The sequence below is a fragment of the Heliangelus exortis genome, chromosome Z (assembly GCF_036169615.1).
Source record: "Heliangelus exortis chromosome Z, bHelExo1.hap1, whole genome shotgun sequence".
Lineage (NCBI taxonomy): Eukaryota > Metazoa > Chordata > Aves > Apodiformes > Trochilidae > Heliangelus > Heliangelus exortis.
This window is the reverse complement of record NC_092454.1, coordinates 233,403-252,744: the sequence shown is the minus strand read 5'-3', so window position 1 is coordinate 252,744 and position 19,342 is coordinate 233,403. Positions and strand designations below refer to the sequence as shown.

Sequence of the window (19,342 nt, the reverse complement as noted above, 5' to 3'; positions counted from 1 at the left end):
CTGTTTCTGTGCTCTTAGTTCATCCCTGACCAACAGGATCCCTTATGGGATTTTTTTTATACTCACTGAGGACCTAAAGAAATATTATTAGACTTGTAAGCTAAGCAAACATAGAAACACACTCTGTCCTGTTAGGCCTAAGAAAGGGAACACTAGGGCCATGTGTATGTCAGTTACACTGTTTAATTCACTGTCCCATAGCTGCTGATGTGTCATAGAAGAACTTGCACTGAAGAAACAGGTGAAGTGTGACTGGGACAACAGACTGTCTTGCTGGTGTGTAAGTGGGATAGGTCTAAATTGCTGGTAAAAACAAGTATACAGAAAACAGATATAATCTTTAGCACTGTGATTCCTGAGATCTCACATAACTCTGTGAAAGGCAGGTGCTCATTCTGAGATGTCTCCATCAATAAGAGAAAGCCACAGGTCTTTGCAGAGAGTGATTCACCCCTCCCTTCATATATTTGTCTCTTAGGACAGAAATGATTACTTTCTCAAGGTGCCTGCCCACCTCCTTTGCCTGTAAAGGTATGCTGAAAGACACTTAGCTTTCAGAATACTACATCTAGCTGAGACCAAATATCCACCCCAAAAGAATTTGGAATCCTGTCTCCCTTTTCCTTGGAGAGTATCCTGACGAGCACCATATGAATACAAATATGCATAACCATGGTCTTTTCTCTGTGTTTTGCAGATCTCTGAAGCCCCCATGCTGAAGTCTGCAAATGTGTGTATTTTAATCCTATCATGGAATAATAATCTGCTACTACCAGAGCTGTGGAGTGTGACAATGGTGTTTGTGTCCAGTGTATCAAACGCCATTATCACACTAAATAGCTACTGGCAGACAAGACATCAGTTCAGGAAAGTGTGTGAACTGTAACAATACATTTCCCCATCATGCTGAGGAATAAATAAGCTTTTTACACGTATGTCAGCATGACTCTGATACAGAAATAAGAGGTGGCTGATTGGCAGGTAATCCAATAGCCTCCTGATAAATTAGTGCAGAACAGCTCTTGCAAAAGGAAGAAGATAAAGCTTACTGCCTACAGAAAGAAGATAAACCTTTTGCTGTTGGTATTTTTCCCCTTCCAGCACTGCTGTCCTAAATAAGAATCAAGCATAGCAACAGGGAAGGAGCAGGGGCGATGGTAGAGCAGGTGAGGTGGGAGTGTGACAGTGGCCAGCTACAGTGACCTTGAGCCAGCTACACAGCCACTCATTCACCTGTTCCACTCACCCTTTTTCTTGAACCCCTTCTCCAACTGGGAAGGCAGAGATCACCACCTGTGCTCCTGATCCCTTTCACATTGTCCCAAGGGACAGAAAGTCTCTTGGGAGAGGCTTATGTCAGGTGCTTATCCACTGCTGTGCCACTTCCCTGACATAACCCTTCCAGCACACATTGCACCCATTAGCCTCCTCTTCCCTGGTCCAGTTTTGCTGTCAGGAACAATAAATCTTAATCTTGGCTACGAGATAAAGCATGAACGGATGGATAAAAACACCCTGATGTTATCCCTCCCTTCTGATGTTTCCTACACTGCACTGGGAGCTCATTCAAACACACTTCTGTAGCAGCAGTACCAGACTTTTGGTGTGTGCCATGGAGCCTTTCTGCTGGGTCCTGAGGACAAATGCATCCCTGCTATGTCCCTTGATATGGCCCTGCACATCACTGACCTGCAACTGCCATGCACTGTGCTGCTGAGTGCAGGGCACAAATCTCACCACAACAAACAAGTTCCCTCCTGATCCCCGGTGTGCTGCTGCCACAAGACCAAAGGCACATCTGCTGTGCTCAGGGGAATGTGAACACGGTTCATGTGGGGAGCTTTTACCTGTAGAAAAAGCAAAAGGCTGCAGGTACCTTGTGAAAAGAGTGGAAAGGGAAAGGTGAGGACTGGGCTGCCCTGTACCACAAGGTTGGTCCCTATCCTTTGTGTGAAAAGAGCAAATAAACAAATTGGAAAGACTGATGTAATGGGCCAGATCCAAAACATCTGGCACAGACTGGGCATCTGTAAGACCACCAGCCATTAACACTCCCAAGGAACACTGTTCTGCCTCTGCTGCAAAACAAGCAACCTCAGTCATCCATAAATGCAGCCAGAATCCAGCAACAGAAAGGCTCCCAAGCCAATATTCTCCTGCTGTCCAAGACTCAGTAAATCAGGTAATTTCACAGCCACGATATTTCATGGCAGACTTACAGTGAAATCAGCAGAGCTGCAGATAATCATGGCTTATTTTTCAAAAGGTCTTTGCTGAGAACAAGCTTCTAGATGAGGAAATTCTTGTGCAGGTGAGCTGGGGGCATATGTGGGCAAGAGAGCTGGAATTCCTTTCTCTTTTCTCTGGCTTTGCAGGAGAAAAGTAAAAGTGACCTTGTCTTCCAGGCTCTCTGTGTTATGTTTTTGCAGTGGCTACTTTTCTTCTCAGCATTTGACTGAGCAAGAAATGAAGTGCCCTCCCTCTCTCAGCATGCCTGCAGTGCTTTCTAGAGAGCCTGCACCAGTCTTGCTTGACCTCCTCCTGATTAGTGGCACTGAAATTTTCCTTATCTGAAGAACATCCTATGCTGTTTCTCTCCTCTCACTCAGTAAGCCTCATGTGCTTCTTGCCTGAGAACAATATCCAAAACACAACAACAGAAAGAGCTGGAGATCAAGTCTGTCATTTTGGACTAGCTCTATGATTAGTAATGTCATCACAGCTTATTCCACATCTTCTGTGGGTGCAAAACATGAATCAACACTGCTGGTACTCCTGTGGTGGAATGGCAGTACAGGCTCCCCAGCTTCTACAATGTTTTTGAAGAAAACCCATTTAAAATATTCAGTCAAGCATACATGTAGGCAAGCACTTCTTAATCTTACCCTGGTGCTCTCTGGCAGGATAGCAGTGTAGATTAATTCTCTCTCCCTATCACTTACTTACTACCGTGCTCTTAAAACTCAAAAATGAAAAGCTCTTTACTGAGGCTTTTCTGCAGAGCAGCATGACCTTTAAAAAACCCACACAAGTATTAGATACACTGGAGTTTCTTGAAGAAAGGAAAAAGAGAAATTAAGGCATAATGGAACTGCATCCCTGTGGTCAACTGTTAGGTTATGTGAGGTTAAGCTGCAGGTGTCACTCTGAAAATTCATACAATTTTCTCTTGCTGTGTGGTATAAGAAGTGGACTGGGAAACATGCTGTCTGGTCTCTGATGGTCTTTCATCTTATGTCTGCTTGAAGTGAGTCATTCAAGGCACAGCATTCAAAATACATTGGCTGCCTTCTGAAGTTGCATCCTCCGGTGTCCTGGGGCCAGACTATTTAAAATTTAAACTCTTTATATCCTGACACAGAAATGTCAGTAAGGAATTGAGGAGGTTTTTGAGAGGGACCTGCATAGACAAGGTATTCCTGCCCCAGAGTTCCTTTTTGCCAACCAAGTCAGACAGGAGGGCAGGACAGACAGCTCAGAGAGTGTGAAAGAGGATGGGGCAACAAGGAAACAGAGACAAGGCAAAGACTGAACCCTGCACTGCCTTTAGATACACCAATGAGCAATCAGCTTTAAAACTTGTCAAGATGGCTTTAACCTGAGATAACCAGTCAAGCATTTTCTACTTTTGGTAGCTATTAATGTGTAATTATTTAAATGTAATTGTATATGTAGCTGAACTCGAGGGCAATGAACTGAATTTTAGCAGAATCACATGGCATTATTGTAATTGAAGCTTTTGTTCTACTACAGAAAATGGACTGCTTTGCATCAGTGTATTGTCAGGTTTTCTTATTATCATCAGTTTGACTTTCCACTGACAGAAATTCAGGAATTGTGACTCACACAGTGTTGTAATACACCAGCAATGTAGTATGTCTATTAACAAACAAAATACCTTCAATAAACTCCTGTGCAGTAGGAAAGAATCCATTTTAGCTGGGTGTACACCCATTTAATCCAAATGTGATGAGTTGTTTTTATATAATGTTCCATGTACACATTTACTTGGCAAGATTAAAAATAAAATGAAAATTAGGTTTTCAGTACAGATTTCTAGTTGAAAGATGAACGAAAAATGTCAAATTCACCAAAACAGAAATATAAGCAGGACGTGGCCTGAGTTCTTCTTTAATGCTCCATCCGTGGGGCAGAGAATCCATCTGAGCTTAGCCACTCTATCATTCCAGAAAAGGATAGTATTAGTTTGACCTAGATTTTAGTCACACTCAAAGTTTTTTCATTTTTTTGGCATCATATATTTAAAAACTCATCTTTCAAGTAAGTCTTCCATATCTTTAATTTTACATGTACTACAGTACCACCTTAATTTCTGCCATACCATTTTCTAGTTGATCTCCTCCACCTAAGGTAGCAGAAAACTATTACAAACTCAAATTCCTCAGAAAACTCTGGAGAACTGCATCCCATGTAACAGTAGGAATTCAGAATGCAGATGTCTGCCTGACACTGCTTCCTTTTCCCTCAATGGAGAGCCACAGGCACTTTTTTGGCACAGTTTAACCTACCTCTAGTGTTTGTTTTTCAGATGACCTGCACTTTGCTCTAAATTCTACTGAGAAGACCTCCACTAACCATGCAGGGTGACAACCCTAGATGCAGTCAGATGAGTTTCTGTCCCTTGTGTCAGCCACTTTCCAACAGTTTACCCTTTATTTGGCACCCACTGCTTATCAATGCAAAGCAGAACCTAGCCTGAAATTGCTTGTATCTTCCTCAGCACTGATGGGACTCTTACACACAGGTATGGGTTTCTGGCACCACCTGTTATTTAGTAATCCCAGAGGGATAAGAAGTCTGACAATGTTCAGTGTTTGTCCTCTGTGACAGACACTGCAGGCTGGGTTTTCATCTTCCATCTCCAGGAAACTTGTTGCAGCCCTCTGACATGCATAGTTACCCCCTATGGGGGTCTACTATCTTTTTTCAGTTCTGGCCCTGCCAAGGCATTTTGCATAAAATATAACAATTTAGCAGATAGGTACTGGCCCTATACAGCTGCAGTGTTCCTTCAAAAAACAGCTCTGTGAGACCCAGAAAAGTCACTGTACGTATTGTAGTAGAAAACGTTGCAAGGCACTGAACTGCTCCCCATGTGTAATGGTTTATTTCAGAGAGTGGCTGTTTGGCAACATGCAGATTCCAAACATCCCACAATAGGACTGGTGCAAGCATAACAGTACTGTGCCAGGGGGTTAACTGTAGATTCAAGGAGGCTTGCATAGAAAGCGCCAGGAATTCTATGGAGAATTGAAAGACTGCCTGTCTTTAAGCTGATGAAGCCACTTTGTGAGAACCTTACAGATGCTGTCTAAACTGGGGAAGGGCAGAAGGCAGATACATCCAAACATGAATGGCTTAGTCTTGTATTAAAAGACACATAAGTGGAGAAAAAAAGCTAAAAAAATAGGATTATACTAGGGTTACAATATGCACAAATCTTGGAAGGAAAACAGTTTTTCTATAGCAGCCTGAGCAACAAAGCTGTGCAAAACTTCTATGAAGTTGTATCTTAAATGTATTGACATTTACATAGCAGCTGAACCCACAGGGTCGCTGGCACAGACAGGTAGAAGGGAAGATGTATTCCAGTGACCTGTGGTGCACTCAATGTCCAAGATTCAGAATGTGTACACACCAATGGGTTGTAAGATAATCCAGGCAGATGGCTTAGTTTGTCTTCAAAACCTTGCCCAGGTGTTAAGTCTCAGGTACCAAGACCATAGAATCAGCTCCTTTCTTTGTTGTTGGCATCAGCATCAGCATGACTTCAAAATAATGTGAAAAAGCAAAAGGCTAAAGTTATTCCCCACCAGGGCACTGGTGCCTATCACTACTACATATCCTGGAGAGAAGAGTTCACAAGATGGGACAGTGCAACTCAGTGCTCTGAAGAAATGAAGTCTCTAGATTCTCTTGCTTTCTTGGGCACTGTTTTCTTTACAGTTGATGAGTTTGGTTGATTTTTGCTTTTCATGGATGTTGTTTTCCTCTGTTTTTGATGAGTGGTTCGGAGAGATTTCAGCCCCAGCATCTCACAGTACTTATTGCACTGGTGGAGGGCTCTGAACTGCTCAATGAAGGAAATGGAGCAGTTGCCTTTAAAACCTTTGTATCTGTAGCAACAAAGAAAAGACAAAGCCAAATGGGATTTCAAGATGCATTTTCAGCACAGGGAAGCAGAGTATGATTGTTGACTCATAAGCAATTTGAAAACATTAAGCAAGTCTCTTCCACTCATGCTGCTTTAAGCACTGACTGTGACACAAAATCAAACGAAGCCATTGAGAGGTGAAGGAAACCAGGTAATAAGTAGTGGCAGAAGAAGGAAAAGGGTTAAAGAGGCATAGTTCAGTGGCCTGTGTCCTCGCTATTGTTTTTAATTTCTTTTAGCTGAGACTATAATTGTCTGCTGGCTGACTTTGTCTCAGGAATATCTAAATGAAATGCACACTGCCTCATCCTCCATTAACAGTTCTTTCAACCACCCTGAAGAGGCAAGGTTGCCACACAAGGTGTTGTCAGAACTGGAATCTGTTTTTATCCAAACATGAACACAACTTCTGTGCTGTGCTCCTCCCTCCCCTAGGCTTGACTACAAGATCCAAGGAGCCAGGCCCCTTGGGGAAGAAGGATGCAAGAAGCATTCCTGTGGAAGGCAGTCTCACCCAGCCTTCACTGCTCTCAAGATACCACCCTGTCTCCTACTGAGACTAGCAAAGCCCAGGAGTAGGCAGGACGTGTACATCCCTCTTCTCCTCACCCTGCCATGGTTGCTGACAACCTTTCTGGTGCCTGTTTTTTAAGCTGCATCAGTTTTTTGGTTTTTGGGTTTTTTTTTTTCTAACTACCAGGATGAAGAAGGAAGATGAAAGAGCAGGGTGCTCCCCTCCTTTTCCAACAATCTTAATAAGTGCATGTTCTACCCTTCTCTCTTGGTTCACTGGACATGCAATGTCCTGAGATGTTGAGCTGTGACTTATCACTGTATGAAAAACAAACAAACAAGATTCAGGACTGAAATTAAAACAACATGTTCATCACACACTGCTCCAGAGAACTTCTTTCCTCATGCAGATCGCATAGGAAACACTGCTGCTCTGACAAGGTCAAGTTCTTTCTGATGGACAAGCACCTTTATTTCAACATAGCTTGGAAAAATTCTTCTACCAAAAAAAAAAAAATGGTGCCAGTGGTGAAAAATATAACAAAATACCTTTCAACAAAACGGGATGGTATCTGCCACCATTTGTATCTAGCTGTCCTATTTTGCATTTCAAGTGTTCCTCTACAGAGGACAAATGGAAAAGTTGAAACTTCAGTCTGACTGCTCTCCTAGCATCTGTAATTCCACCCCAGGAGAACAGAAATATCTCTGGTGGATAATGCAAATCTGGAAGTTTCTCTAGTGCATGTTAAAAATTTATGGCTTATTGAGACACATACCAAAATGGTAATGCATATTGGAAGTCCCCCTTACAGCCACCAGAAAGTCATCTATGCATTTTGCTGCTGCTTTTTAACACTGTCACAATTGGCTACCCATGGAGGATGGATCCTAAATCATTTCAGATAAGTTACTGAAGCCATGATGAGGAAGACTTTGCAGATAATTGTAAGGTGAACAACAGATCACAATCTTCTAAGGAATTAAATTATTGCTGGCGATTAACTTCAACAAGAAAAACTTCTGGAGTTCAATTTTCTCATCCTAAGCATTTAGGAGTTCTTTTTGTCTTCTCATACCAATATTTTATTTTCAGATTCTTCTGAGGTCAGAGGTTTTGGATGTTAAATATGTATTTCAATGAAATAAAGCTCCAAATGTACTTCAATATGGTTTGTCGTGTGAACCTGTTCATACCAGAGAAGGTTACTCTCTAAGCTGAACAGGCAGGAAGTCTGCCCTTATCTAGAGAAGGCACTCAGCTAGCTTGCTAGAAGAAGCCAGATGGACCTCAAAGGGTTACGGTTTTTTTGACGGTATATGTTTGTTTACCCACAGGAAGCTTAAGAGGAGTGTCGTTGGTCCTTCAGGACTATACCCCGGAGCTCTGCAAGACAGTGACCTGTTCTCTCTCTTTGTAGAAGTAACACACTTGAGAATTTATACCTGCACTCCTTTACTCGAGCCAACAGGGGCGCGCTCCAGACACAGCCACAGAACTAAGTTGCACAGGGACACATGCCTCTGCTCAGCAGGAAAATCTCTCTGCATCAAGCATTGATCCTGATTCCAGAAATGCATTAAAGCAGAGCAATGCGCAGCCAGCAAAGAGCAGTAACTTAAGACTGGAATGTTTCTATTACTTTATCATTAATAATAATTAACTGTTGGGTCTTTCCCGTGAGTGCCGATGCAGCAACAGTTGTTACCACCTTCCACTGTCCTGGTGTGTCACCCCTGGATGCCACAGCAGTGTGTGTCACACAGAGGGAGCTGCCCAGGTGAGAAGAGGTGAGGAGGCTCTGTGCAGGCAGCCTCCAGGGAGCATGTGCTTCCTCTGGTATCTGATACTCTCCATTTCTGCTGCAAGACTGATTGAGAGGCTTTGTTTCTCCTGCACTGTGTGTAGGTGTGTTCCAGCAGAAATATTAATGCTATCTCCAGAGCTATCAACTAGATGAGAAGTTTCACTGCACTGACTGCTGATTTTAATTTCAGCTGCAAAATGACTGTGTGCTCTTTCTCTTGTTCTCTTTTTTTATTCTTAGGTAGCCATTTTGCTGCACCTAAGGGAAAGTTCTTCATATGTTTTTCTCATGCTATAGAAGTATGATAATACTAATTTCTTTGTGGAAATAATCTTGGAATTAACAAATTGAGCTATGAAAAAAACCTACTTTTCTATATGAAGTAAACAAAAGTCTGCCTAAAGGGCTCTCCTACCTGTATTTGGTATTTGTCACTTCCTGTACGTCTTTAAAGGAACATCTAAACAAAGATCTAAACATCTAAACAGTAGTATTTACTCAGAGGATCCTATAAGTTAGAGACATGTGAATAACTGAATGCTCTGCTTACTAATTTTACTTTTGGAGTTCAATAAATGCCAGAAATATTTGCAATAAAAGAAGATAGATACCTTGTGAACAGGAGACAGAACATTTATATTAAAAACCATGTATTTTTTATTACGCTAGCTTTGCTCCTAAGCCAAGCAGTCCTCATTTCACTTCTCTTAAAATAATAGGTTTGCATTTGGTCCTGTGGCTACAGATGTGGCCTAGGTAACACTCCTTGTCCAGTTTGGAAGCTGAGAGGCAGGAATGAGCCTCGTTTGGGTCTGCAGTGTGCAGACAGCCCTGAGCCTCAGAGCTGCCCATAGAAAAACTGATCTACAGGTGTGAGACCAAAGTTTCCAGATGAGTTCTCCCAGCTGTTTGCTAGTCACTGCTTCCATAAAGCTCCTCTGTGTGCTTCCAGACGGCATCATTTGTTCTGGAGAGACCTAATGAGAGACCTGCACTGCTTTAACTTGTGTTATGTGTAAGGGGGCAAAAGTCTCCCTGAGTGAATGGATTCTAAACTGTGCAGCCCACCATGGGTCTCCTGTGTTTTGTGTTCAGTAACACCCAACTATTGACCATTCCAAGCCCTGAAAAATACCAGTCTGTTACCTTGCACAGCAGGCACTATTCATTCCCTGACTAGATAGATGATTGACAAATAACACTCAGACAGAACTCCATCCCCAAACTTGACAGCTTAGGGGTTGACCCAAACTATATCTTCCTGCACTCTGAATAGGGAATGTTGGGTTTGTCCCCACACTTTAACTCCCCAATGCCTCTTGCTGCCGTGTTGAGTAAAAAATTTGTCAGTGCCCTGAGGCCACAGAAAATTTCAGATCCACATCTGGCAAACAGCACTGGTGTTACCATCATGACTGTGGGGCACTATGCTGCTGATTCCTTCATCTCTGTTTTTAGCATTTTTTATAAATACCTGGGCACCTGGGCACAGCTGCTGAACTGGCTCACTGCTTGCACTCAGAAGTTAGTCACTGTGCTGTGTTATTTTTGTTTACATTCTTCGAAGAATCTTCTCAATCCCTTATGTAAAAGATTGCTCGCCTGACTCTGGTGCACCCCAGTGGTTACATTAAAATTACTTGCTAGGCTTTTCGGTTTCTGGTTAGGCTTCGCCCTCTGCTGACAGAAACTGCGCTGCAGACACTTCAGCACAGAATAAATGACCTCCTGCTTTAGGTCCGTTTGGTTTCTAATTCACTGGCAGAACAGACATGGAAAGGATAAAAGATAAGAATTGCTCTGGAGAGTGTTAATTGTTGAATACATCAATCTCTCCACAGCCTCTACAGGAAGGAGGAGAAAGCTGAGGACAAAGGATACATAAATACTCATCCAGGCATGTTTGTTCAGGCTCAGAATATGAGTCTGGACCCCCAACAAATCATTAACAGCTATAAGCAAGGCTGAATATAGTTACAAAATTTTAATATATCCTGTTTATCGTGCCTGGTTTATAAGAAACACTGGAGGATAAATAATGGCCATGAATAATTCATGGCAGTTGCCATATTTGCTTTTGCAGGTTCATCAATAACAGATTGTACTATGTCACTAGGTTATTTGAACACTCAATGATACTACATAGAGCATGGCAAGGGTGAGGGAGGGAGATGGATTCTTTCTCAGTTTTTTTTTTTCTGTGATCACAAGTTCAATCATAGAATGAAATTAGGATTCTATTTGTTCCAACCAGGAACAACATGGATGTTCTTCCATTCATCAAGGATTACAGAAGCATTTCCCAAGTATCTTTTGGTGTGCCCTGATGTGACTGGCTCAGAAGAACTGGAGGCAGAGGACTTGTCTGTCATCAGTGAGATCATTACCACTGCAAAGACTGGGGCTGGAAACTGGGAGTTTCTACAGCCAATTACACAAAAAAATCAGCTTTGTACCTTCCCTAACAATAGAGTTAAAATCATAAAAATTGCATAATATATTATTTACTTAAGTAGGACTATACTATGGTATAACTAGAAGCTTTAATTAACAGAAATCTAGAAATGGAAGAAAGTGAGACCATTGAAGGCTTATATCTTTACACACATGCTTAAGTCTCCAAAGAAAGACCTGAAGCCATGGCAAAACTACTAGGAAATAGTATAAATATTATATAAATATTTATATTATAAATATTATTATATTATTATATTATAGATATTTATATATCTATAAATATTATGAACAGATCCTTTGCTATAGCTCGGAATTTCTGCTTTTGAGAGAGATGGGAAAGAGATACAATCAAATCCCTGAACATACTTCCTCTTTATCAGGTAAGGGGCCTATACAAAGCTAAATAAACAACTTCCTGCTATCCATGGAGCTAACAAGAACACAAACTCAAGAAAAGCTTATGGTCATTGCCTGCTATAGAGCTAACTCACATCATTCCAAACTGAGAAAAGAGTCTTTATAAAAGCTTGTGTCATAAATACATACTCCAAAGCTTTGGTACTTTTGCTGGCTGCAGGAGATTTCAGGTGTGTTCTCTCATGCAGTCCCTGCATCATCCCTTTAAATTCCTTGCAAAAAGGGCAATATAAACTCCGTCCCCTTTCAGAACATCTTCTTCCCAGAGGACTGTGGTAGAGAACCTCTCTTCTTCCAGTGGAAGAGTAAGAGGGGAGAAGGGTCACCTCAGCTACTGGCAGCAGGATCTTCTGGTAGGGACAGATAGGTATTGCTACTGACATTGCCTTTGCATTTGCTGGGCAGGTGCTGGTGAGTGCAAGCCCATCTGGAACTCTGGCTCCAGCAGCATCCTGGCTTTGAGATTTCCTCCATGGTTAGAAGCTCTGGACAGCACAAACACCTTGCCTCTCATTGCAACCCAGCCTGGAACCAGTGTTGGCCCTGCACTTTCAGCCCTACCTTCCTCCAGCTAATGTAGCACCAAGTGAAGTGCCTTATTTGCTTGTAGGTCACCAGAGACTTTGATTTCACTCATGAAATGCCCTCTGAGTAAGCCTTTTTAAAGGGAGGCATGAAGGAAAATCAAAGCCCAGTCTGCCACAGCCTCATTCTTTCAGAACAAAATAAATGTTTCCCTTACAGGCAGGCTCCCATAGATACGAACAAAATAAGTTAAAGGAGTCAGATAAAGATTGTTTCTTTGCAAAGTTAAAACAAGAATAAATTTCCAGTGCACCCTTCCCCAGCATATTTACACGGTGAAGAGACAGATGAGTAAAGCAGAGCCATGCTGTTGAGAAACAATTTTTCACTCACCCCTTGGCCAGTGTTGCTATGCCAACGTCAGTTAACTTCATTCCTACACCTACAAGGCAGCAAGGAAACAGAGAGCTTATATTACACTAGAATTTCTAAGAATACCTTCAATATTCAAGATTTCTACATATAGAAACATTAAATATTATTTATTGATTCACAATTTTAATTATTTGTCAACATTTTTTCAACATATTTTAAAGTGCCCCAGTCAAAACCAAGACATTTATGCTCTGTGTCACTAGCAGTTTCTGCAAGTCAGCCTCACACCAGCAGTTCACAGACAGCAAGGTGATGAACAAGAGCATTGTTTGCTTCCTGTGTAGACAGCCAGTAGAGGGAAAGGAGGAGTTACACTTAGATGACTGCATATTGAGAAACATACAAGATTTTTGTGTATGCACCTGCCCAGAGATGGGGATATTGATTCATAGGCCTCATGGTTTCAATGCTTTGCAAACTTGGACTACAATGTTTATCAGTAGGAATTCCATATCTGCTTTGCTAATCAAATAGCAACAGGTCAGTCAAACCTACTGTTAATTTTTGGGTGAGAGATTCAAAAATCTCTTTCTCACTCAGTATTTCCAAAACTTGGGGGTTTTGACCTGTCCCTTTGTTGTCTTGTTTGTAAGCAAAACCCATTCCTGTGTGTTCAGGTTTTTTCTGTAGAGGAAAATTATGGTCTCAAGACCATTTTCCTTGGAGAATACCTTCAGAAATCTCAACTGGTATCCCCGAAAAATGCAGCCAAATGAGAAGATGATCAGAGAGGAGGGATGCTTCTCTTCAGCAGCAGCAGGTATATTGTCCTTTGTGGCAGCAAAAATTAATAGGGGCTCAGAAACCATTTTTGCTTTTGTGCTTCCCTCAAGGTATGATTCTGGGGGGTTTTCTCCCTTTAAATTACTCTAGGGGTCTTGCTGAGATGTGTTGTTGATAATTTTCCTGTCTTGTCTTGTTAAAGAATATGGAATATTTTCTAAGACCCACCTTTATTTGGTTTCTTTTAACAAGGCCCTGTCTTTCTGTTTCAAATACATCTGTGCAGGCTGTGTTGGGTGCAGGCCCAGCATCTCAGCAGTCAGGGGGAGTCACACCCATGGGAGCAGAAGGGCAGCATTTAGTAAATGCAATGAAGGCATTCAATCCCCATTCTTTTTTTGAAGAAACGTACTTCTCCAGCCCTAGCCTGAATGTGGAGCATTCCACTGCTGAGAGCTTGTTGATAAGGACTTAAATATAAGAAAAAGTGAAAAACTAGGATTAACAACTGGGGTCTTTAAATTCTCAAGACATTTCATAAACCTCTGGGAGGTGGACCAATAAACCAGACTCGACTCATAGAGTGTGCCCTGATTTACCAGGGAGACATTCAGAAGAATAACTCTCCAGAGAAGAGTGTTAGATTTGATTTGCTTTTCTGAACTGTCTTCTTATAATAACATAAACTAGGTAAAAACTACCTTTCTCTGCTGATTAGGTAAGGGTAATACTGCATAGGTTTGTGTTTTATGCCCTGCTGCCGTGGTAGACATTTAATTAAAGTCTTTCTGTTCCCTAGGGTAACATACCCACAAATAAATACAGTGCACTTAAAAGAGGCTATTAATAAAATATTCTAATTCTCCTATATTTTATTCTGACCTGTATGAGACAGTGTATAAAACAGGCAGAGGGCCAGGGAATTGTCTGCTCTTCTGGAGAAGACTCTGCCCATTACAAGGTGAGGGAAGGAGCACGGGCAGCTCTGCCAGTAGCACACAGAACACTGCTCAGAAATAAGTCTCTTGAAGGTCTGCAGTTGCAGGGATTGACTGTGAGTGCTCACCAGCCTCTACCATAGGAAATATACTGCCCCCATACTGCCCCCATTCAGACAACTCACCTTGCAGGTCAGTGACAAGCAAGTTCCCATTGGTCTTCTCATAGACCCAGTGCTGGAAGGTGCAACACTTCTGGCCAGCCTCTGAGTCTCTTCTCAGTAAAGTTACTTCCTTGCCATCCCTGACAGAGTATTTCACAAATTCCCCAATCAGCTCCTCCTCCACTGTCGCATAGGGGATGTTGTTAGCAGGGCGATGAACAAGAAAAATAGGAATGATCCTGAAATCAAGGGATAAAAACTAATAAAATCAAGAAAGTTCTGTCAATGAAGGAGCAAGAAACAGATAAAGTGGCCAGTGATCTGAGACTGAATGAACAGATACCAAGTCTAAACCAAGACAGGAGACACCTGGAAAAAGACCAGGGTCTTCTAAGTAGTTCTAGAATATAATCACATTATCTTCTACGTGATTATTTCTTTGGATTACTTATTCAGACATAAACTTTTTCAAAGTATGCTTGCTAATGTTGTCCTACTACCTCCCAAAACCTAAACTCTGCACAATATAGGGTGCTTGCTTACTTGGGAGTACCACTGCTTTAGCTGCTCAGGCTGACTGATACAGGATTCAGTCTTTGTGAGACACTAAGCCCTGCAAACCTGACCCACTCCAGAAAGAGCTTCACCAAAGACCAGTACAAGGGGAGGATCTCTCAAACTACATTTCTAAAAGCTGACATGTCCAAAACTAGCAAACACTTCTGATAATGATAAAAAGCTCAATGAGGATTGAGCCTTCTGGCCTAAGCTTCTCTGTACATAGAAAACTTGCCTCAGAAGTGACTTAATACCAGCTTCAGAATAATAATGATTTCTCTCAAGATTTCATTTTTAATAGAAAGTTAGAAGGCCTGACTTATCCACTCCTGCTGTTACTAGATAATACCAGTAGTATCACCTACTGGTGTTACTTCTGTAACGTCAATAATTGCCTGTGAATTTATATCAAAATCATGCCTTCTGTTTACTGTCTTTACTCCTTACTACCTTCTGTAATGGAAATGGAATTTCTCTCACCACCTTGATTCTCATTATTTAGGTCATGACCCCAGCTGTAACACTGTTCTCAGGATTCCTCTGTCTTTAGTAATTACTTCTATAAGTCAGTGGGCAACTGTGCCATTATACAATATATATGTGCATATATGTACATGTATATAATATATATGTATATACTCACTCTGGTACTTCCCCAAAGCCTTCCAAAGATTTAGCTTCAGCTGCATATCTCTTTGCATACTCTCTTGCAGTATTCTGGACATAGCATTCCTGTGTTAAAACCAAACATACTTATAGAACACTACTTAAAACATTTAACAGATCATCAGTTCAAATATTTGCAATACAGCTTTTTCCCCATGATTCTTGTTTACACAGGGCAAGGCAAGCTTACCTGCAGTGCTAGCTTGTAGTTCTTTTGGACTAGATCATCCTTACTTTTGGTCCCATATGTGATAGCATTGTGCACCTTGAGAACACAGAGGTGGCCAGGGCTGAACACTGGCACAAGGCCCTGCATCACTTTACTCCGGAAAGCTTTCCGGTGCATGCCCTCCCCAAAGTGAAGCTCCTCTGTGGCTATTATTCCATGCAGGTTCCCACCAAAATAGCTGTCACTGATGAAATCTTCTCCAAACATGAGCTGCTTGAACTCAATTTCTTCCACACCTGAAATACAATACCACTTTGTTCCATACAAATGTATTTCTCCATAGAGTACTGCAGAAAATGCTCAGTGGAAATTGAATACGTGGCCTAACGTGGGGCTGGGACTCTGCTCCTCCAAATGGAGCTTGTTGCCCCTTAAAGCCAGCAGGGCAGCCCAGGCTCATAAGGAGAGAACACAGAGTGCAACACACCAAAAACAGAGGTACAGATCACAAAATCTGTTCTTGTAAACTGCAGCTTCATTAACATGAAGTAAGGCAAACTGACTGAGAACTAGAGAGGCATTACAGGAATAAAGAGATCCTGCCAACTCTGCATTTTTGGGAAGACAGAGAGAGTAATCAGCTACTGTGCAGCTGTGAGTGTAGATAGGAATTAAAATGTAGAACATAGCTCTGTGCCCAGTGTGCTCAGAGAACATTCTTCTGAAGCTAGACTGTCTTTTCAGAAAAGCCACAAGTCACTGGTATAACCACAGCTTGTTTTAGCTTTCAGCTTGGAATGTTTTCCAGGAAAGATTATGCCAATGTGTTCATAGAGGCACTCAGCTGAAAGAGGTCTTGGTCCTTATCCAGTATGACCACAAGGGACACATGCCTTTCCCAGCACCAGCCACATTCACTGCATCAGCTCCAGTGCTGCAGATAGGCATGGTGAAGTGTTTCTTTTCAATCTGGCAAACACCAGCTTAAAAACAGGTTCATTAGCAAAGACAGAAGAAAACAGCAAGATTTTTATTTCATTGGTAACTTTGAATAAGAACCACTGCAGACAGGCATGGTGAAGTGTTTCTTTTCAATCTGGCAAACACCAGCTTAAAAACAGGTTCATTAGCAAAGACAGAAGAAAACAGCAAGATTTTTATTTCATTGGTAACTTTGAATAAGAACCACATTTGTATAAATGACCATGTCAAGTTCCAAGCAAAAAGTAAATACATTCATTTTAGTGATCTTTATATTCAGGAGAAATTGATGCAGTAATATCCCTCTTATCCCTCTACTTATGGATTTTGAAGGTGCCAGTAGAATAAGAATGTGTGCCAAAGTTTGTTATGCCTAAACTCAATCAGGAGTATGGATTTCACCCTTTTAGTTGATCACTGGAATACAAATGGTAAAAAATATAAAGGGGAAAAAGATGTAAATAAGGATAAGCATTGAGAGAAACTAAAAAATTCTAACTGCACTTCAAGTCTCTCTAATTATAACCTTTCAAGGAACACCAGAGAAAAACATAAGTGAGAGAATGAAAAGTATCTATTATGCAGCAGTGAATTCCTTCCAGCTCCCTTTGTAGTTGCCTCTGGTTTAGATTCTGTATGCTATTGGCTCTTTGAAGCACAGAGGAAACTGCACATTTAAAGCTAGAAACAGAAGGCTCCTTAACTCCACCGAAAATTCTGTTGATCCAAAACTATACAGTGCTGCTACACAAAAACTCCTATATTTATTTTTGCAAGGAACTAAACATTTACTTTTATTCTTCTAGAAAAAGAAGAAAAATCAATTGGCCAACTGAAGTACTCTATCAGTACAGTGTGTCCAGAACTGATAAGCCAATGTGCAATGCACTATCTTTAGCTGCAGCACAGCCAGACGTGCTGTGTGATTAAACACAAGTTAACATATGGGGAAAGGATTCCAAATCTTCATGCCTGTTTTTCTCCTGGAATAAAGTTACATGGCAGGCAACTTGCCAAGGCCATGTGTTCACCCACCACTGGCAAGTTTTCCTGCTCTCAGTACTGTGTGTGTCTGTGCCTCCCTGTGATGTGATGCTGTTTCAATGTCCACTGGATGCATTGTGCTAAGGACCAAGCTAACAAGAAGTTAAATGTCAAGTTCGAATCAATAGTTTGTCATGGTGGGTACTCCACCAGCCTGCACAAACCATTCCACCTGATGTGAGGGTATTTCACCAATGAAACTCCCATGAATTAAAGTGAATTTTACCTTTGATGGTACAGAAAAGGTGAGTGCAAAATGGGAAATGCAGCTCAGAAAACCACAATAGTAATTCAGTGGATTCCCATAGTTTCCCATGGGGTAACTGTCAAAATGTCTCAGCCTGGTTATATTTTTTCACTCTTTCTCTATTTGGAAATCAGAAGAAAAAAAGATCTCAATACACATTCAAGCAGATGTGTGTACTCACCCTCACAATTCTGAAAACTTGAGAGATGTTCCAGTACTACAAGAAAACAAACAGATTTTTGAGCAAAAAAAAAAAAAAAAAAAAAAAAAAAAAAAAAAAAAGAAGAAGAAGGAATGGCAACTGCCATCGTGATGATTTATCAAAATTAGAAACTGGAATTTACCTTGAGAAGTCAGATTAAACTCAGCAGTCACCTTTCCATACATATTGCTCAAGCAGCAGTAATACATTCCTTGGTCTTTGTTACTGGCTTTAGCTATAGCCAAAGATACAGGAGAGTCATCCTGGGCACTGGAAAAAAATATGTTAATTTTCCACATGAATACTTTTAAAAGATCTTTCCCAACTCTCCCATATAGCTCTCTTCCTGTCCGTGGAATTTCTGTCCTCACTGCAAAGACTGATTCAAATGCCATGCAAGCAGACAGAATATTTTCTTATGTGTTTCACAATAGGTGATCCTAACACATTCGGAAAGAAAACTACCTCAGCTAAATAAAAAAATAATCAAATCACACACAAATCAAAAGGCATTCTCATATTCCCATCAATATCATGGCCAAATACGTGAAGTATGAACACATGAAAGCCCAAAGCATTGTGTGCTGTTCCTCAGTATTGACTTGTCACTCAGCTTTCTCTGTTCCTCTGCTTTTTTTCTGCTCCTTCAGAAACATGCACTCACCTTCTCTGGAGTCGAGCTAGTAACTTGGAATCTTTAGTCCATGTAATGGTGGAGTCACCATGAATGTCACCAAATTGACAGCATAGCTTAATATTTCCAGAGCAGTCAGGGAACAACTCTGCTTGGATTTGCTTCAGCAGCTTGGGAGCTTGAAAGAAGAGCCACAGGTTAGGATTAGAAGGTAATGATATAATTTTGTCCTTTTAGATTAATCTCAGAATTATCTGCAGATGTTAAGAATATGAATCTGGCAACACTGGTAATTAATTATGATTTCTTCTGATGCAGAAACTGAGGTTTAATACAGAGGTTTTAGAAGACTGATTCAGTACCCCACACAGTCAATGTAAATGTTTTCAATGCATATGGATTTTGAATGTATGGAATAGGATCCAAGGAAGAGGCATCAACATAAAATTATTTCTGAACCAAAACACATTCTCATTGACTAAAGGACCAAATGGATTTATCAGTAAAAAAAAAAGAAACAGAAAGGTAGAGCATACAATATGGATACATAATAAGAGTTCATATTAACTGAATACTTGTAACTATTAGACATTTTTAGACAATAATAGCCTTTGAGAGAAGAGACTTTAAATCCCAGGAGATGCTCAGTCTCCAGGGTGTTCTTGGAATATACCTAACTCAGACTG

At 41.1% G+C, this 19,342-nt stretch overlaps 1 protein-coding gene across 4 annotated transcripts in view; it reads right to left on the bottom strand.

Moving 5' to 3' along the window:
• The window catches only part of LOC139790132 (alpha-protein kinase 2-like), a 103,386-nt gene that overhangs the window by 34,923 nt on the left and 49,121 nt on the right, over positions 1-19,342 (bottom strand). For 2 of the 4 annotated variants that reach the window (XM_071731531.1, XM_071731530.1), the window contains 8 exons: positions 18,687-18,834; positions 18,165-18,292; positions 18,002-18,037; positions 15,570-15,844; positions 15,357-15,445; positions 14,177-14,394; positions 12,289-12,337; positions 3,879-6,137 (listed from right to left, as the gene is read on the bottom strand). In XM_071731531.1, the coding sequence (XP_071587632.1) occupies positions 5,903-6,137; positions 12,289-12,337; positions 14,177-14,394; positions 15,357-15,445; positions 15,570-15,844; positions 18,002-18,037; positions 18,165-18,292; positions 18,687-18,834 (1,178 nt within the window). In that variant the 3' untranslated portion in view covers positions 3,879-5,902. Of the gene's footprint in view, positions 1-3,878; positions 6,138-12,288; positions 12,338-14,176; positions 14,395-15,356; positions 15,446-15,569; positions 15,845-18,001; positions 18,038-18,164; positions 18,293-18,686; positions 18,835-19,342 lie in introns of those variants that run through there. The other 2 variants (XR_011723410.1, XM_071731532.1) reach the window with 1 other exon arrangement.